This window comes from Portunus trituberculatus, chromosome 50 (assembly GCF_017591435.1).
Source record: "Portunus trituberculatus isolate SZX2019 chromosome 50, ASM1759143v1, whole genome shotgun sequence".
NCBI lineage: Eukaryota > Metazoa > Arthropoda > Malacostraca > Decapoda > Portunidae > Portunus > Portunus trituberculatus.
In genome coordinates, this window is record NC_059304.1 from 21,925,878 (window position 1) to 21,947,784 (window position 21,907).

Below are 21,907 nucleotides of genomic sequence, written 5' to 3' on the forward strand. Positions count from 1 at the left end.
TTCAAACAGAATAGATTTCACAATAGTGAGATGCCTGTATCTAACTGCAAAGATATCTGTTAAAGTTTGAGTTGTGCTTCATCTATATACCACAGCATAAAGATCAGATAGGGAGCAGTCCATAACATGTTAATTTTCACAGAGTCCTGGTGCTGGATCGAGGTATGGTGAAAGAGTTTGACTCCCCATCTTCATTAGTTCAAGACAAATCTTCAATATTCTATGGCATGGCCAAAGATGCTGGACTTGCATAAGGGTGGTGAGGATGTAACTGATATTCTAATGTGCAAGGACAAATGGCATTTTATGAATCATTGTACTTACAAAGTTCCTGATTTGCAAGAATAGTTTATTGAGTGTTAGGCGAGCAAATACAGTGATCTCTGCATCAATACTTCACTGAGATGCCAACAAGTACTTATTACTGAGCAACCTTATGATGACTGAAGAATGTTTGAGAATGAGTAATTGGTTCCAGATGACTTCCATAATCAATTAAATTCTTCTGAAAATTGTGGAAATGCATGCCCACACACGCTCAGTGGTCGTCATCACCACCATTATGTACTCCCATCAACAATGAGGAGAAGGATAACAAAGATAAAGATGAAGCTTGGAATGAAAAGAAAAAAAGAGCATTGTAGAAATCTGGGTGAATAACTACTGGGAAGAGGTCAAAGGAAATTGTTCCCTATCCTTCCTAGGTCTTTAGATGGTCCTATGTGCTTCTTTTCAGTACAAAAGATTGGAAATATGCAAAGGATATTTGAGTAACAGTGCAACAATAACATAGGGGTAACATTTTTGTCTGATGTGTATGGGTGTGTAGTGCAAGCAGGATAAATAATGGTGCTGGCACAGACAGTTACTATTAGGCAGTGAAGATGCAATACTTGCAACACTTTATGACAACAGTTTCTTCAGAAAATTTAATGTTATGACATCTCAGTGTTATTATGGCCACACATCACTGGGATCTCCTGTGTACTTATGTGTATTGCTGGTGGTGTGAAAGTGTGAAAGTGAACTTGTAATGATTGTTGTGATTGTTTAGTGAATGACATTTTAGATTATGAGAAGGTCTCCTTAGGGTGTAGTGGCAATGTGAGTGGTTGAGTGGTGTGCTTTAGGTAGGATGTTTATTAGATTACAGGAGTTTCATAATTTATTACAAAGATTTTAGGTTTTAGTAATTATACAGCACATTTAGATTTTGATATTAACTTGTGCTCTATTTATATCAAATTATTATCTGTATTTTCTTATATTTGTGTAGAATGTAGAATCTTTTTTATGTCACAGTTGTGTATGTATTATGCAATATTTCTGTAACTATGTACCTTTCCATCTGTTTCCAAGTTCACAGAGGTGGGATGTCCAGGCTACATAGAAGAAAGACTGTCACTTGGCCTTGAAATTTCAATATAAAAAATTATTATTCAATGTTAGGATAACAATTAAAGAAGTTGGATATGTTGACAGTTATCCATCCCATGAAACTACTATCTCAGGTTCTCAGCTCACTCACTACCTAATGGAGGAAATCTTATGTAACCTCTTATACTAAATATGAATAAATAATTAGAATTTTTTTCTCTTTCTCTTTTATTGTTGCTTTGTTTACAAGACTAGGAAGTTTTACATGTAGGCAATGGGGGATCTTTTCCTGACTACTGCTGCTGTTGCTGCTGCTGCTACTTCTCCAATTGGTGGTGGTGGTGGTGTGCCTCTTCTTTCTTTACTGATTTCTTTCTCTAATGGTTGTGGTCATAGCAGCAGCAACACCGGCATCACTATTGTTGTTACTACTGTGTGTGTGTGTGTGTGTGTGTGTGTGTGTGTGTGTGTGTGTGTGTGTGTGTACACACATGCACGGCCAGTTTTGAACCTATTTGACCAACTAAATCAAATTAGGTTCTCCACCTTACAGGGTCCCAGCGCCATCTATAATTGTCATATTTTGCATTAAAAAATAATTCAGTCTTCCAAAATTTTAATATCTAACATTTATTTTTTTTTTGTTCTTAATTAAAGGTGAGAATACTACACAAAATATAAAATTTGAAAATTTTACTTTTTGTAGAGTAGAGGCCTTGCGCACGTGTGTGTGTGTGTGTGTTTCACCTACCATCATGTGGTGGTCGCCCAGCAAGCAGTTAATCTACTGGGGGCTGAGCAGAGCAAGCTCATAATGACCAATCCAATCCTTGCCACTACTACTATTACTAGTTTTCATGTAGGAGGGGAAAGGTAGCCAAGGACAACAACAACAAAAAAAGGCCCAGTAAGTTGCCAGTCATCCCTTGCAGGTCTGAGTGTGTTAGCAAAAAAAAATAAATAAATAAATAAAATAAAAAAAATAAATGTCTTGAAACCTCGCGTTTTAAAAGAAGTCCAGTCAACTGAAGTCAGAGGAAGTTAGAAATGCAGAAATAGTTCAGGAGTTCCAGAGTTTACCACAGAAAAATATGAATGATTGAGAGTAGGTAGCTACTAGTTAACTCTTGCACAGCGGAGTTGGACAGAGTAAGGGTGAGAGGAAAGAGAAAGCCTTGCGTAGTGAGGTCGCAGAAGGAGGGGGGCATGCAGTTAGCAAGATCAGAAGACCAGTTAGCGTGAAAATAGAGGAAGAAGATAGCAAGAGAAGCAATATTCGGACGACAATAAAGAGACTGAAGACATGCAGACGCAAAGCTTTTGATTCCATCGTATCTAATAAAAATGTGTGAGTGGAACTCTCATACATATGAAGAGTACTCCATACATGGGCGGATGAGGCCCTTTTTTTTTTTTTTATACTATGTGGGCTTTTCACGGGAATTTATGGGCTAAAATGGATACTTTTTAGGGTACCTCCTATCTCAAAGCCCACCCGCTAGGAAACCGTTGCCCTGAGTGAGGAAGCCCAACCTGCACTCAGACCGTGGACAGATTCGAACCCGTGCGCTTGGAGACCCCTTGGATCCCAAAGCACGCATGGTTCCACTGTACCACGGCGCCCTTGTACAGAGTTAGCAGTTGGGCAGGCTAAAAAAAATGGCGTTGACTCTAGACTTTGGCAAATTTTCCCCTCCTACATGAAATAAATAAATTAAATAATTGAAAGTGCGGATATATTTCTATTAAAAGTGTAATTGAATTTGGTATAAATCGCAGGGAGATTTTTTTTTTTTCACTCATTTCAACGTCCGATTGTGTAACAGTTCTGTAATGATCATTCACCTCCCGTTAACCATACGTCATCATCTTTTCCCCCTGCTTACCATTCGGAAGTGGAAGCACATTTTGAAACAGGATTGTTTTTCATTCTTTATTCAGCGCGTTTTTCATTCACTTTAACGTCCGATTATGTAGCAGTTCTTTTATGATCGTTTACCTGTTCCTCTTCTTCCTCTTACACCACGAGCTGCGTCAATGGGAATTTGCTATATGTATTCATAGGTGGGGCACAGCTGGGCAGACAAGTGCACTGGCAGAGACATTTATGTGCGCAGTTCAGCCATGGCTACCAGTGACATTAGTTGTAAAGGTTGCAAATTTGATTACTGGGAAATCATCGCTCCTGCGATGCAATTCAGTGTGCAATCGAGAAGAGGACCAGCCAGGACCTTCATCCTTTCGTTAAGGTATTGTGAGGAGGGGTATTGGTAGAGGTAGGGCATATTGTGTCAAGCTATAAGAGAACCGGTGTGGGGGGAGGGAAGCTGCCCCAAAGCAAGGATACGGTTGGTTAAGTTTATGTTAGGGTTAGGTTAGTGTTGCAGGGGGTGGTCCGTGGGGCTGCGCCCTCCCGGTTAGGTTAGGTTTATGTTAGGGTTATGTTACTGTTGTGGGGGGATCCGGGAGGGCTGCGCCTCTCTGGCTAGGTTAGGTTTATGTTAGGGTTAGGTTAGTGTTGAATGGGGTGTCCGGGGGTCACAGCCCCCCGGTTAGGTTACGTTACGTTAGATTAGGTTTTTGTCCTTAGATTTTTTTTTGGATCGCCATATCTCGCCTCTTTTGGCTCCCCCCCAAACCCCCGATTCCCCACAGTCCCCCAAGCTTGTTGGGGGGAGGAGGGGGGAGGGAGCAGTGGTTCTGTACTTTTACCACAGCGAATATAAATAGGATAGGATAAGTTGTATCAAAATTATACTAATAGCAAACTTTCTTTTTTAAATTATCAGCTTGTTAATATGTCCACTGTTGCTCTGCTTACTGCTGATGCAGACAGTGGCGCCACCTTCTAACTCCTCCTCAGTCTCCACTCAGTCCACTCCAGTCAGTGCCCGACCCGTATGGCGTGTTTCATAATTTTCGTTGAGGGTGGAGAAGGCAGGAGGTGGGACGTTCAGCAGAGCATCTCCGCAACTTGCAAAAGCTTAACACCGGATATTAAGAGTGTTCTTGAATACTGTTTTAGTGACATTAGCAAGACTCCCACACTCAAAAGACTCTAGTTGAAGTGACACGGTTTTTGCGGTTTTATACTTGCCGCAGTGACGTGTTGTTTGTGCTCTTTCACTTATACTCTGTCAAATACTAGACTCCTGAGACTGTGCTGTGGATCTCCAAATCACTTATTTACCATTATGGTGGGCCTTGTGTGTGATATAGCTGTCATTTGAGGTAAGAGAATGGTACGTGGTGGTGGTTGGGGTGGGCTGGGCTGGGCTGGGCTTTCATCGGGTGCTCCAGTCGTCCCAACGTAATGAATCCCCTTCTGTTCGTGGGCAGTCTAGGAGTATGTTATCTGGCTCAAGACCGGAAGGTGCTACACACGCTATGTGGTACGTGCAATGTGTCGTGTGATGATAACTGTGTGGGATGTGATCGTTGTCCTAATTGGTTCTGCTCGACATCAGTGTGCCTTGGCTTGCCTGAACAACTTGTTGCAAGCATACAGGAATAAGGGGGAGATGGTATTGCTTTAATTTGTACAGAATATCGTGTGAGTTCTGATAATATAAGTACTGTTAACAACCTGTTTTTCTCCAGTTCCAGACTGTTAAAAAAACTATGCGAGACATTTCAGAACCTATCATCTCGGGTGTCGGAACTGGTGGTTCATGACGGTCAATTCCCAGCTAAATTGATAATTCTACTGTTAATCCCCCTGTCTCTTCAACTGAGGATGATAGAACTAGACTCGTTATGAGAGAAGAAATTCTGGAAATGGAGAAAGGAGAAAACATAAATGTTCTATCATTATTTGGTGTTTGGATACAGGTAATGCTAATGTTAATGATACTTTTGACCCCATTGCTAGGTGGTTCATTGTCCCTTACAGATATTTCATGTATAAGCAGAAACAAAGAACCCTACAGAGCGAAAATAGCTGACGAATCAGCAAGGAAACTACTACTGGATAATGGACAGAGGATAGAAGATTGTTTTCAGTCATCTCTATGTAAACAGGGATTCAGTCATGTCTATGTAAACAGGGACCTCACATATACCCAACGGACAGAACATCGTAGTTCTGTTGCCAGTATTTGTGCTGAGGGACCAGTTGAGACACAGCCGTAGGGTACCACTGGGTTAGGTGATACTTAGGTATTGCCAGTACCTGCGGTGGCAGCCTCTAACTTAAACTAAACAATATGCAGTATAATGAGGTACTACAGAGCAATTTCTGTACACTAAACTTTGTGTTTTGTAACGTTTATTGCCTATCCAATAAGCTATAGGCTATGTTGAAACTTTTTAATATTATTTTAATTTACATGTTTTTGGGGGTTTGTGAAACTTGACTTACTAACCAAACACCAGACTTATATTTCTATGTCTGGATATGAGCTTGTCCGCACTGACACACAAGGACAGTTCCCTAAACATGGAGTGTGTTTCTATGTGAAAAAGGGTATTTCTTATGAATCTGTGCCATCCATCTGCCTAAATTTACACACCATTCATCTCATCTCTTACAATTTATTTGCAGTGTTGGTATACCGTCCTCCAAGCAATAAAGATGAAGAAAATACGTGTCTCTTGGAATATCTTCTCAACTTTTGTTGGGAAAGAGGTATTGGTTATGGGAGACTTCAACCTGCCTGAAATCGACTGGGCAACTCCAAATAGCATGTCTGCTTATTATAGCCCTAATGTACAAAAGTTCATGTATGCCTTTCTCACCTTAGGTTTGACACAGTGGGTAAAGACACCAATCTTTTATCCATCACTTAATACCCTTGATTTATTGTGTCAACTGAGCATAACCGGATAGGTGTGGTAGACGTATTAGCACCGTTTCCTAAATGCGGTCATTGTCCTGTAATTTTTTATTATTTCTTTCAGCTAGATTCCATCACAAATGGAAACTCAGGAAATAAACATGCGTGGGTGAAGCCACCCTTGATCTGCGGCGACGTTGATTGGCTGGTTCCTAGTTGGAGAGCTAGCTGACTTTTATTCATAGTATTGAGTGCAAAAGGTTTGAGGGTGTAATTCTATTGTACTTTGCATCTGGATGAAGGGATGGGGCATCTTAAGTTGCACAATCCTGGGGTTTGGCCCCTGAGGGTCCCCAAAATGTGACCCCCAGACCCATTTAATCATAATTTTGAGTGCAACATCCATTTCAAGTTTGTTGCATTCAGAATACCCCAAAAAAGAAAGTGGCACAACTTAAGACGTGAAAATGCCTGGGGTTATTAATTAAGACACGCACTAATTAATGACTAATTAACGATTTATTTAAACTTTTGAGTGCAACAAAAATTCTTTTTTCAAAACATCACTTAATGACACCAGACACTATAATCACAACTTAAGACGCGATGTTTCCTGGGGTTTGTAGATAAGATGGGTGTTTTGACCCCTGAGGGTCATGGGAACCCCCAATTATGGAGTTCTACCCAAGAGGTAGTGCAACAATTTTATACCTGTTATGGATGACACAGTGTCTCAAATGGACAAAAATGTAATTTAAGACATAAAAATGTCTGGGGTTACTAATTAAGACGCCTTCTAATTAATGACTAATTAACGATTTAATTAAACTTTTGAGTGCAACAAAAATTCTTTTTTCAAAACGTCACTTAATGACCCAAGACACTATAACCACAACTTAAGACCCAATTTGCCCTGGGGTTTGTAGATAAGATGGGGTGTTTTGATCCCTGAGGGTCATGGGAACCCCCAATTATGGATTTCTACCAAGGAGGTGTGCAACACTTATACCTGTTATTTATGAAACAGGGTCTCAAACGGACAAAAATGCCAATCCCTGCAACAGGGACAAGTGCATGCTGCATACACTTTTCCTTTCTTAAATAATTCAATTTTCCATGATTTCGTTTAGTTGTTGGCATAATCATTGACCACATTGCATATTCGTGAAATTGGAGGCTCACATCAATGATAAGGTACAGTACAATTTAGTTTAATGGGAGAAAGTGTACAAACAATACAGATGTAACATCAATAGGGCTACGGCATGCATTAGCCCTCTTCAGTACAGTGGATACAGAGAACATGGCATGCCGCCGCATGGTTTACATTGAAACTGACTACTGCCTATATATGCCTTTGTGTGATTTAGTAAATGCTTTGATAGAACATGATGGCTTCCAAGGAAGCTGTCTATTGTTTATGGGTAGGCTCTACATGATTTTCTCAATGGTTTAGTTTGGCAGTCAACAGTCTGGAATACCCTTGAAAGTGCGGAACGTTTTGAAAAACCAATTCGCAAACATCATCTCCGCACATTTGCAACTGAATGTGTGGCAAATCGAAAAGCAGGCAAGAACACGAAAGAGGCACAACTCAAATGCAACAGTGCACTTCTTGGCCGCATTGCCTTCACTGCAGCAACAAGTAACACTGACCTAGAGCATGTCTTCTCATTCCCATTGACACCTGTGCCACTCTCAATGTGTCATAGTGATGGGACGATGGTTCATACAGACAAAAGCAAGTTGTTCAAACTTCTTGAAGGTACTGTTAGTGACCACGGTAGCCCAACATTTATTGGAACTCACATCATCGACGGCAATTTTCAGTTTCACAGCATGTCACCAGATCAGCCAGAAACATATGGGGAGCTCTCACGGAACATCCTGCTGACTAGTTTGGCGTACAAGTCCCGGAGGATCGACATCATTTTCGATACTTACGAAAGACCATCAATTAAGGACTGTGAGCGAGAACGCAGAGAAGCTGTAGTTGGAGGAAAGTTGGTTATTGAAGGACCTCAACAGAAGAGAGACTCAAACTTCAGGAAACAACTTGAGAGGGAGTCATTCAAACGAGAGTTGCCTGTCTTTCTAACGAAGGATTGGTCAAACAGCAACTACCTGCCCCTTCTAGATGGAAGACAGGTGTTCTTGGGAGTGATGGGAGAGTGCACGCGTTATTTCGTGGATGATGGCGAAGTGAAGTCAGAAGCAGTTCCGTCTTTAAACTGCAACCACCCTGAAGCTGACACCAGAGTCATCCTTCACATGATTGAAGCGGACAAGAATACCCCTGGTGACATTGTTGTTCGAGCTTCTGACACGGATATTCTGGTGTTGCTACTCCATCACATCCATAGAATCACAGTCACAGTCTGGATGGAAGTTGGTACTAAAGGACAAGGTAACCTGCGTTATGTAAACGTTACGAAGATTGCTGCCGCGATTGGCAAATCTATGTGTGCTGCACTCCCGGCCTACACGCCTTCACTGGATGCGATTACACCTCTGCTTTTTCGCGAAAAGGCAAGAACCGGCCTTATTCAGTTGTCAGCAAAAGCGACAAGTTCCAGAGGGCATTTGAATCATTGAGCAAAACTGTCCTAACAGAGGAAGTCATCGCGACCTTGAAGGAATTTGTCTGTGTACTGTACGGAGCGCGTAAACCTGTTCCATTAAACAAGCACCGGTTCAATGTGGTCGAAAAAACCTACAAGAGAAAGGCAACAGCAAAACATCCGTTTGACAAACTTAAAAGCATTGAGGGCAGCAGCATTCCACCCTGTGAATCTGAACTTGCACCACACATTGATAGATGTGCATTTGTTGCCAGACTTTGGGGCAGTGCGCATCAGAATGACCTGCAGAAAACACCCGCATGTGGTTGGGAAATCATTGACGGTGAATTTCGCATCATTTGGTTCAATGGTGAACAGATGCCCCCCTGCCCTCATTCCAGAGATACCGTCCGAAAAAGAGGTGGGACATGAAGATGGAATAGATGATGATGCCGACGAAGATCATGATCCTCTGCTTGGGGATATGGAGTCATCGGATGACGAAACCAGTGATGAGTTACATGAGTAATGTGTCGAGACGCTGGTCCATTTGTTCAGATAAACTAAGGAAAGGGGGGTGTATTTGATTAGGAATTTTCAGTAATGGCATTAGGTGCATTAGCTAATCAATCGCCAATCGTAGGACAGCAGTTCATCAGTGGTCAAAACACCCCATCTTATCTACAAACCCCATGGCAAATCGGGTCTTAAGTTGTGGTTATAGTGTCTTGGGTCATTAAGTGACGTTTTGAAACAAAAATTTTTGTTGCACTCAAAAGTTTAATTAAATCGTTAATTAGTCATTAATTAGAAGGCGTCTTAATTAGTAACCCCAGACATTTTTATGTCTTAAATTACATTTTGTCCATTTGAGACACTGTGTCATCCATAACAGGTATAAAATTGTTGCACTACCTCTTGGGTAGAACTCCATAATTGGGGTTCCCATGACCCTCAGGGGTCAAAACACCCATCTTATCTACAAACCCCAGGAAACATCGCGTCTTAAGTTGTGATTATAGTGTCTGGTGTCATTAAGTGATGTTTTGAAAAAGAATTTTGTTGCACTCAAAAGTTTAAATAAATCGTTAATCAGTCATTAATTAGTGCGTGTCTTAATTAATAACCCCAGGCATTTTTACATCTTAAGTTGTGCCACTTTCTTTTTTGGGGTATTCTGAATGCAACAAACTTGAAATGGATGTTGCACTCAAAATTATGATTAAATGGGTCTGGGGGTCACATTTTGGGGACCCTCAGGGGCCAAACCCCAGGATTGTGCAACTTAAGATGTCCCATCCCTTCATCCAGATGCAAAGTACAATAGAATTACACCCTCAAACCTTTTCCACTCAATACTATGAATAAAAGTCAGCTAGCTCTCCAACTATTCCGTGCGTATCTTTTCTCCCTCTAGTTACGTCAGGCTGGTCGCCTTGATCATCTCATGCTCGGCAGTGCTTGCAGATCTACTGCTTGGATATTTAGCTTAGGACTATATTCTTTAATTTTTAGTCTTTTGTTGTCGGGGCATCCATCGATGAGTTTGGTGTTGTCTTGTATTATTTTAATAATCTTAGGATATCAAGAGATCTTTAAACAATATCTTAAGATATAAAGAAAATATCTTAAAGAAAATCATTAATGGCCTGGTGGGCCGATGACGTCACGACCTTGCTCGGTGGTCTGATGACGTCACAGCCCTGGCCTGGCTTAGTGGTCTTATTTTTGTTAAATAAATAATTTTGAAAATGTCCCCTCGAAAAAATACCGCCAGACCCAAATGCTTTACATACTCCGACTTGGCACATATTTTCACTAATACAAAGAATATAGAGAGAGATTCCAAACTCCAATAATATTAAGGATCTTCAAAAAAAAAAAAAAAAAAAAAACTATAAATAAAATGCTGAAACCTTGACCCACACTTTTGAGAGAGTTGAGCCATAAATAAATAATTCACAGGGATACCAACAAAACTATTATTGGAACATTAACACCATTAGAAAACAATTCCACTTTCCACTGATTCCACCCCCCCAATGGTAGCACTCCTTGTCGAGGTGGGGGCTTCGGTGTCCGCGACTGGGGCCTGATGGGGGGGTGGCGTTATACCACTCCCCCTACCCTTGGGCCTTGGTCGTGGACACAACTAATTTTGTGCACGCATTATTTCTATTACTATCCTTTTTTCCTTTTTTCTTGGGGTGTTGGTGCGGGACTTTGGGGTTTGTGTCCGCTGTGAGTAGGAGCAGTGATGGTCTGCCAGAACCATCCGAAGATGTTTGGACTGCTTGGGGTGGTCATATGTTTTTTCATATGACTACCACAACAGCGGAACCATTCTCTGGAGAAGACTGTCGGATGCGGGAGAGTCGTTCTCAGGGAATGGGACTCCCAGTGCATTAGCCGGTGCACCCTTCATTATTCATAAGGCGGGGATGATTGCAATTTTCTTTGCCTTCAGTCCCAACGAGCGGGTATTGCTTACACTTGTGCCTCCCTATGGGTAATGATGCTATCCCGTATGGATAGGGTAAGGGGTGGACATCTGGGAGTCTGTCCCTGCTTTGTCCTTTGTGACCTCAGTGGTGGCACAGCCTTGGGATCTTATGCTGGGACCGCCACCCCCATCTTTTGCGGTATGCTTTATTATAAACTATGAAAAATGCTGTTAGTACCCCCTCTTCCGCACCCTCAGGCAATTGTCCCCTGTTGACGACCCCAGCCCCAAATTTGGATATGGGACTGAATATTAAAAATATAAAAAATGTAACAAGTACATCCCCTATCAAAAAGGGTGAACATAACCCTGTAGTATCAGTAACCGAACCTCGCATAACTTCAGTTCTCGCCTACCTCTAGCGCCTGATCACTCCCTCACCATAAGTACATCTTCATCCAATACTCCTTCCCTTATTGTTATCCTCTCCCCATATATCCCTCAGACCCACCATCTTACCACCCATATATCTACCTCTTCATCTACACCCTCCACTACCTCCACTGTTTTTTCTTCTCGCACTCGCACCTCTACCATCTTACCACACACCACTAACCTAGCTTCATTATTTGCACCTAGTTACTGGCCTAGGTACTTCAACATCCCTGCCACTGCCCCATTTGCACAAAACACTTTTAAATTTCAATCATTTATACAAAAGAACATTGGCACTGATGTCACCTTCCGTACCCGATCTGACCATTCCCGACTAGTAGTTGTCAACTCACAAGCCCAATCAAAAGCTATGACAGCTAGGCTAGATACCAAAGGTAATCCAGTAGCCACAGCAGATCCCCACTTAAACACCTGTACAGGAACTGTCTCGGTACCTTTAGACAGGATGCCAATAGACATTCCTTTCAATAATTGTGATAATGACATACATGATGTCCTTAGTGGCCAAGGCTTTGATGTAACAGATGTAAAATGCTACTCTACACCACCTCGAGGTCGCCGCAAAAACGAAATACACGTTGCAAAAATAGCCTTTAAATGCCATGACCTTCCAACTCACGTTTCCATTGGTGGCGAAAGACTTAGCGTTCGACGCTATAAACCCTCACCCCGTCAGTGCCAATCTTGTTGGCGCTTTGGCCATCCAAAACGTTTTTGTCGGTCTTCCCCTCGCTGCCCTCTTTGTGCCAGACCTGATCACACCGGAGATAAATGCCCTTCAGAATTGTATTGTTGTGCTAATTGTGGTGGTAACCACAATGTATTTTACAGAGGCTGCCCTACCTACAAATTTGAATCGGAAGTAGCAGTACTAAAATATGAACAAGGCCTCACTCTCAGAGAAGCCCGTCAAGAGGCTTACAGGCTAGGCTTTAAACACACAACATATTCTCATTCTCTAAACTTGACAATCCCCTCTTCCATTCTTTCCCAGACCTCTCGCTCCTCCTCAAAAGTTCATTCTAATCCTCCCAATACTTGTCCTACACTTCCATCCTCTTCCCTTCCGCCCTCTATATCCTTATCCAATTCCTTTGCCATTCTCAATTCAAACACTCCCACCTCTATCTCATCTAGTAACATTCCTCCTATATAGCTCTACATCTGGACACCCCATTTCTTGACCAAACCCCTTTGCTCCCTTACAACACAAACCACAGCCCCAGCGTTCTCAACAGAAGAAACGCCGCACCTTGTCCCCTCCTCCCAACCCCACTTCTACTAACAATACTTCCTTACATTGTTCACCACCTCCCAAGAAAGCTGCACCCAGTTCCTCTCTACCTCATTCTACTCCTGACAGCCCTGCTGAGACAATAGAAGATATCCAGACCTTTATCAGAGAGTCAGTACCATCTACACCTGTGTCTCCCCCAATATCCCTTTCCTCTTGCACCACCATATCTGTTATTGCAGATGTCCACCACCCCCCTTGTACCTTACCTCCCACCCCACTCTCCCATACCCCACAACCCTTTCAATCACCCATCCTAAACCTTCCTCTTCCCCCTGGTTGTACCCGTACCTCTTTATTACAAGATATTACCCAGTCTTCACCCCATCATGACCTTCCCCCTTTTTACTCTCCTCGTCGTCGTCGTAACTCTCTCCCTCTTCACTCCACTCCTCCTCTGGAACCCCTCCACAAAAGTTATTCCATTTCCACCCTTGTATCACACCGCTGATTCCTTACATTTTAAATGTCAATCCTTCAGTGGAATATCCGTGGTTTCCGTTCCAACAGAGATGAACTTCGTTTCCTCATATCAAAACTTGATCCCAGAGTTATATGCCTATCAAGAAACTTTTCTTGCTCACCCCCCTCCACCAATTCCTAGTTTCTCATTTATTCATTCCCCTCATTCTATATCAGATGTTTCCATTTTCGTCCACTCTTCTATACCTCATGAACTTATATCTATACCTACTTCTCTTCCCTGTCCATACCTCCGTGTTTTCCTTCGCCGTTGGATAACTCTTATTTCTATCTATTTTTCCCCTTCATTTGACATTGACTTCTCTGCTCTTCATTCTTTTCTCTCTTCTTTATCTAAACCTGTTCTTATATTAGGCGATTTCAACTGCCGTCATCCCTTTTGGGGTGACACAATTACCAATCGCCGTGGTCGAGACCTTTTTACTTTCCTTTCCTCCACTGATCTTTCAGTTTTAAATTCTGGTGCCCCAACTCACATTGATACCCGCTTCCACTCCTACTCTTGTATTGACATGTCCCTTTGTTCCCCCTCTCTTTCTCTAGACTTTCATTGGACTGTTCTTAATGATCCTCCTTCTAGTGACCACTTTCCTATACTCCTCTTTCCTACTTCATACCTTCCTACTCCTAACCCTCAACGCTGGTGCTATTCCAGAGCTGACTGGAAAACCTTTACCTCTTTTTCTGAAATTTCTATAAATCCCTCTTCCTTCTCTTCTGTTCATGACATGCTTACCTTCTTTCTTGCCAACGTTTTAAGTGCAGCTTCTACTAGTATACCGCGAACTTCCACTCCCAGGGGTGCTGACCGACAGACTCTCCTCCGTCTCCATATTTCCCTTGTCCTTTCTACTCTTGACTATGGTTGTCTCATTTACTCATCTGCTTCTCCCCCTCTACTTAGTAAGCTCGATGTAATTCACCACCTTGGATTACTCCTCGCTCTTGGTGCCTTCCGGTCTTCTCCTGTTGAAAGCCTTTATGCAGAAGCTGGCCTGCCTTCATTATCCCGTCGTCGCTCTCTTCTCTCCCTAAAATACTTGGCCAGACTCCGACAACGCCCTTCAGCAGTACCATCCATATCTCCAGCCCTGGTAAACAAATTTTCTATACATCCACACTTACAGCGACCCTTTCCCATTCAAATACAACCTCTAGACTCACAAGTGTCCCCATCCACTACAAATGTCCTCCAAATTCGCCCTCCTACTTTTCCACCTTGGCTCATTCCTTCTCCTTCAGTCTGCCCCTCTATTTTACCTAGCTACAAAACTTGTACTCCTCCCTATATTCTCAAGTCTTCTTTCCTCGAACATTTATCATCACATTCTGATTAAACCCCTGTTTATACACATGGCTCCAAAAACCCTCATGGCACTGGTTGTGCAGTTCTTTTTCCTTCTACTTTTTACCAATTCCTTTTACCCAATGTAGCCAGTGTTTTAACAGCAGAACTATATGCTATTCTGTTTGCTTTACAACATATGTCCTTATTCCCATCTTTATCTTTTGTCCTCTTTACTGATTCCTCTAATGCCTCTCCCTATTAAAGTGTCCTTCCTCCCCACACCCCATTGTTCGGGAAATCCAAGATTGGCTATTTAGGCTTGCTGTTCGGAAGAAATCTGTCCTCTTTTGTTGGGTTCCCAGTCATGTGGAGTCCCTGGTAATGAGCGAGTTGATACCTTGGCACGCTCTGCAGTTACTGAAGGGAGAATTAAGTTTCGTGCTGTTCCTGCAAGCGATTATTTCCCAGTTTATAATTATTTTCTGACCCAAAGATGGCAGTCCTTCTGGTCAACTTTCACAACTAACAAACTACAAAAAATCAAACCATCTGTCTCTCCTTGGTCCAATCCTTATCATCAAGACCAACGGTCCGAAGCAGTTCTTGCCCGCCTCCGCATTGGACACACCAGACTTACTCATTCCTACCTGATGTCTAATTCTCCCCAACCTTTATGCTCCATTTGCAGGACTCCCCTCACTATTTCTCACATTTTTATCGATTGCCCACAATACTCTGCTGTTCGTGCAACTACTTTCCCCTTTCTCTCTCAACTGACCCGTCGCCCACACCTCCAGGATATACTAGGGGAGTCTCCTCTCTTCTCTTTAGATAGTATATTGTATTTTCTCCATCAAACTCATTTACTACCACTAATCTGATTATTTCACAAATACTCTCTCTCTTGCTATTCTCTTCTTGTATACTTAATTCCCACTTCTCCCTGATCAATCCTCACCACTTCAGTTTCTAACCCAACTTAAATTTCTTTACCATTTATTTAATTTTATAGACATAGTGCCATATGGCCTTAGTTGCCTGGTGCTTGAAACTGATTCACTCACTCACTCCATGATCCAAAAGAAGACAAGGTCTAACAGCGGTCAACCGGAAATGGACCACATTCCTGACCCGTGACGTCAAGCGCCCCTCACGACCTGACGCACACAGCCGCACACCTGGTCACCTGTACACAGTTTATTGCCCTGCCTCACAGTGTACGCACATGGACAGAAGAAAGTGAGGATATAACCTACCGTATCTACAGTAATGCCTAATTGCTGTGCAATGTATGGGTGCTATTCAAATTATAGAACCAATAATGGAATCACCTTCCACAGATTTCCAAAGAATGACGAGGTGAAGAAGAAATGGATTAGTCTGTGTAAAAAGACAAGACCCAATCAATGGAAATAGAGCAGTGATATGTAGCTTACATTTCGAGCCAAATGCATATGAACGAAATCTTAAGTATGAACTCCTTAATCTGCCTATTCCAAAACACCTTGTAAGGATAAAGGAAGGTGCATTACCAACACAACTGCTGCCAACAACACAAGGTGAGAACATAAGTTACTGTACATAACGCATTATTATAAAGTACGAGGGCACTCTAATACTCTTTAAGAGTACTACAATATTGATTCAAGCAGTGTTATCGGGGATTAATAGAAGTGCACGCCAGATTCTGCGTAGTAACAGAAAAACCTCGTAATGAATGATAGAATTTTTCTCATACGAACAATATATTCGTACAGTTGCTGATGTGTGTGGGGAAAGAGAGGCAAGAGTTGTGAGAAGAGGAGAGAAACGACTAATACAAGACATTTTAGAAGCACAAGTTGAGGTCCCAGAGGGAGATGCTACAGAAGAGGAGCAACTACGTCCATCTGTTGAGGATTTACAACGCCAGGTTGATGACTGCAAAGAAGAGAGGGAAGTGTTGTTTGGCCAACTGGATGACATGAAGAATGAATGGGAGAAAGAACGTGCTTTGTGGGAGAAGGAGAAAAGTACTCTGCTGGACCAACTCCAAACAGCACATGCCACTGCAACAGAAGAAGTGAGGAAAACATTGTCTCAGTATTTTTCTTCATCTCAAGTCGAGTGTCTCTTAAGTGGGAAGCCAATAAGGCAATGGGCTGAAAACGACATAAGCAAAAAATACTAAAATAAAAACTGTACAGTACATTTGCAATTAATGTATAAAATCTAGTGTTGTCATAAATGAATATGTATATAATGTGTATCAATCTTCATTATGTCTTTCATTGCCCTTGAAAATAATATTCGTACCAGGAGTGCAGGTACACATGGGCTGGCAAACAGATTCTTTAGAGTGAGGCAGCTAGAGGGGCGCGTGACGTCAGAGGTACACGGGGTGGGAGAGCGCGGTTAAACCTTCTTCTTTTGATCATGTTTAACACGAGCGCATTAACTGTAATATGACATTTTGATCAGGAATGTCTTAACCAGGCTATAGCTTGTTACTATGCATGTTCCTTCAAAATGTAACAACCATCAAGCAAACATAACCAATGCGTTGCATGCCTGTATCTTTCCTTCCATTGGAAAAAAAAAAAAAAAAGAGAACGAATCTGCCTTATAGGATTACTTTTATTCAACTGATGATATCATAAGACCTGGAATATTAGTATGTTATTCTTCTCTAAATACAACAAAGAACGAGTGGTTATACAATATTTCCTAGACGTCGGAACAGAAAAATATTTAGTTTTGTATCTCCTTCAGTTCTGCGATATTCAACAATTAACAGCATTATAAGTAATATATTAAGTGTCTTTAGGCATTTACAAAATGTATGCAGGTGTGGTGAAGGTTTGGTAAATGTCGCGTGTGTGGGAGTGTATCAATTTCATAATTTGGGAGCTTTTCAAGTGTGTGTGTGTGTGTGTGTGTGTGTATTTCACTGTTTGATCTGCTGCAGTCTCTGACGAGACAGCCAGACATTACCCTACGGAACGAGCTCAGAGCTCATTATTTCCGATCTTCGGATAGGCCTGAGACCAGGCACACACCACACACCGGGACAACAAGGTCACAACTCCTCGATTTACATCCCGTACCTACTCACTGCTAGGTGAACAGAGGCTACACGTGAAAGGAGACACACCCAAATATCTCCACCCGGCCGGGGAATCGAACCCCGGTCCTCTGGTAACCACTGAGCTACCGGGCGTGTGTTTGTGTGTGTGTGCGTAGTCTGTCACCACCACCACCACTAGTACTATTTTAATTTTTGCTACTGCTACTATTCCTACTATTATTACCAACACCACCACCAACGTGGTACCACCACCACCAACACCACCACACCGATACTACTACTACTACTACTACTACTAGTATTACTACTACTACTACTATACTACTACTACTACTATTATAATACTGTACCACTACCACCACCACCACCATCATTATAGATAATTCATCCCCTGATGGTGGTTACGTGTATCATGTATTGAGGACTGAATTTGCTACAACTATATATATATATATATATATATATATATATATATATATATATATATATATATATATATATATATATATATATATATATATATATATATATATATATATATATATATATATATATATATATATATATATATATATATATATATATATATATATATATATATATATATATATGTATGTATGTATATATATATATATATATATATATATATATATATATATATATATATATATATATATATATATATATATATATATATATATATATATATATATATATATATATATATATATATATATATATATATATATATATATATATATATATATATATATATATATATATATATATATATATATATATATATATATATATATATATATATATATATATATATATATATATATATATATATATATATATATATATATATATATCCAGATGGCTCTACAGCTGTCTCTTCTTTTCTAAAGCTGAACTCTTCGCTCAAACCTTTGCTACCAACTCAACTTTGGATGATTCTGGGCATATTCCTCCTACTCCTCCACCCTCTGACTACTTCATCCCTAAAATTAAAATTCTTTATAAAGACGTTTTCCTGGCCCTCTCTGGCCTTGATTCTCGGAAGGCTTACGGTCCGGATGGAGTCCCTCCTGTTGTTCTCAAAACTGTGCTTCCGAACTCGCTCACTGCCTGGTCAAACTCTTTCATCTGTGTCTCTACTTCTATTTATCCTTCTTGCTGGAAGTTTGCTCACATTCAACCTGTCCCTAAAAAGGTGACCACTCCAATCCTTCTAACTACCGCCCTATAGCTTTGATTTCCTGCCTTTCTAAAGCCTTTGAGTCTATCCTTAATAGGAAGATAATGAGGCATCTATCAGCTCACAACCTTCTCTCTGATTGCCAGTATGGTTTCCGTAAAGGCAGATCTACTGGTGATCTTCTTACTTTCCTAACTGAATCTTGGTCATCCTCTTTAGGGACTTCGGTGAAACCTTTGCTGTCGGCCTTGACATATCGAAAGCCTTCGATAGAGTCTGGCACAAATCTTTAATTTCTAAACTACCCTCCTACGGATTCTATCCTTCTCTCTGTACCTTCATCTCCAGTTTCCTTTCCGATCGTTCTATTGCTGCTGTAGTAGACGGTCACTGTTCTTCCCTAAAACTATCAACAGTGGTGTTCCACAGGGTTCTGTCCTATCACCCACTCTCTTTCTATTATTCATCAATGATCTCCTAAATCTGACTCAATGCCCTATCCACTCCTATGCTGATGATACCACCTTGCATTATTCAACAGCGTTCAACAGACGCCCAACCCAACAACAATTAAATGACTCAAGGCGAGATGCTATAGGACGCCTAACTTCTGATCTTTCACTTGTTTCTGATTGGGGCAGAGAAAACCTGGTTTTGTTCAATGCCTCAAAACTCAATTTCTACAACTATCTACTCGACATAACCTTCCAGACAACTATCCTCTCTTCTTCAATAACACTCAACTTCCCTCTCCTCTACATTAAACACACTCGGTCTATCCTTCACTAAAAATCTAAACTGGAAATTTCACATCTCTACTCTTGCTAAATCAGCTTCCAAGAAGTTAGGTGTCCTGTGGCGTCTTCGTCCATTTTTCTCTCCTCCCAGCTGCTTGCTCTGTACAGGGCCTTATCCGCCCGTGTATGGAGTATGGCTCTCATGTCTGGGGGATCCACACACAGCTTTACTAAACAAGGTGGAATCTAAAGCTTTTCGTCTTATCAACTCTTCTCCTCTAACTGACTGTCTTGATTCTTTAAGTCACCGCCGCAATGTTGCATCTTTATCTGTCTTCTACCGCTGTTTTCATGCTGTCTGCTCTTCTGAACTTGCTAACTGCATGCCTTCCCCCTCCTGCGGCCTCGCTGCACAAGACTCTCTACTTCTTCTCATCCCTATTCTGTCCATCTTCCTAATGCAAGAGTTAACCAGTATCTTCACTCCTTCATTCCCTACACTGGTAAACTCTGGAACTCTCTACCTGTGTCTGTATTTCCACCTGCCTATGACTTAAACTCTTTCAAAAGAGGAGTGTCAAGACACCTCTTACGTTAACTGGACCCTCCTTTTAGATTTTTTGTTTTTCTCTTTCTCCTATAACAGGGCCTGGCAACCAGCGGGATCCAACATAGTGCCCTTGTATATATATATATATATATATATATATATATATATATATATATATATATATATATATATATATATATATATATATATATATATATATATATATATATATATATATATATATATATATATATATATATATATATATATATATATATATATATATATATATATATATATATATATATATATATATATATATATATATATATATATATATATATATATATATATATATATATATATATATATATATATATATATATATATATATATATATATATATATATATATATATATATATATATATATATATATATATATATATATATATATATATATATATATATATATATATATATATATATATATATATATATATATATATATATATATATATATATATATATATATATATATATATATATATATATATATATATATATATATAATATATATAAGTCAACAAGACTTCTATACTCTGAAAAAGTTAATGTCCTTGAAAACCTGGCTAATCATGTCTGCTGCTTTGGAAAACAATAGTGTGAGCTGTTGAGAGTGTGCGGTGGCCAAAGACAGATTTCACTACCAAATATATTGATATAACTAAATATTTCACGGTCCTAACTCGTTCTCATTTGCTCTAACTTGACCACCCTAACCTCTGGGATGCCTACATATACTTGAAAGCCACTAAAATACAAGTTTTTTTTTGTCAGTGAACCAAGGAATCTAGAGCAACTGGTGCAACACCTTACTCGTATTCCTGACCGTCCAGTAGATACGCCCAGCATTCTTGACTCTTTCCTTACCTCTAATCCTTATCCGTTGGGCTCCTCTGATTACACCCTCATATCTGTATCTTGTCCTATTTATTCAGTCTCTCTTCAGAATCTCCCAAAGCGGAGGTGTCTCTGCCAGTTGGGGACTTGAGGAGGTATGTTGATTTTCCTCGGAATGATTACTGTTTCCATGTCAGAAACCCATCTGTGTGTGCTGCACGTGTAACCGAAATGATAGTATCTGGCATGGAGGCGTACATTCCTCATTCTTTTTCTCAACCTGAGCCTTCTAAACTTTGGTTTAACTCTGCCTGTTCTCTTGCTATATATGATAGATAGGTTGGCTACAAAAGGTACTTGAGCCTCCCATCACCAGAATCTCATGCACTTTATATTTCTGCCCGGAATCATGCCAAGTCTGTTCTTCAATTCGCCAAACACACCTTCATAAATAGAAAATGTCAAAATCTTTCAAACTCTAACTCTCCTCGAGACTTATAGCATCTGGCCAAAAACGTCTCCAATAACTTTACTTCTTCATCTGTTCCTCCTTTATTTCATCCTGATGGCACCACTGCCATCACTTCACTTTTATCTCTAAAGCTAAACTCTCCTCTCAAACCTTTGCTAATAACTCTAGAGACCTTGGATGATTCTAGGTTTGTTTCTCGCTCTTCTCCTTTCTCTAACTATTTCATGCCATCAAATTAAAATTCTTCGTAATGATGTTTTTCATGCCATCGCTGGCCTAAGTCCTCGGATGACTTATGGAC

At 40.5% G+C, this 21,907-nt stretch overlaps 1 protein-coding gene across 8 annotated transcripts in view; it reads left to right on the top strand.

Moving 5' to 3' along the window:
* LOC123499818 (multidrug resistance-associated protein 1-like) overlaps positions 1 to 1,592 on the top strand; it is a 48,761-nt gene extending 47,169 nt beyond the window's left edge. For all 8 annotated transcript variants that reach the window (XM_045248317.1, XM_045248314.1, XM_045248311.1 and 5 more), the window contains one exon: positions 143 to 1,592. In XM_045248317.1, coding sequence (XP_045104252.1) covers positions 143 to 254 — 112 coding nt within the window. In that variant the 3' untranslated portion in view covers positions 255 to 1,592. The remainder of the gene's footprint in view (positions 1 to 142) is intronic.
* The last annotated feature ends 20,315 nt before the right edge of the window (positions 1,593 to 21,907 follow it).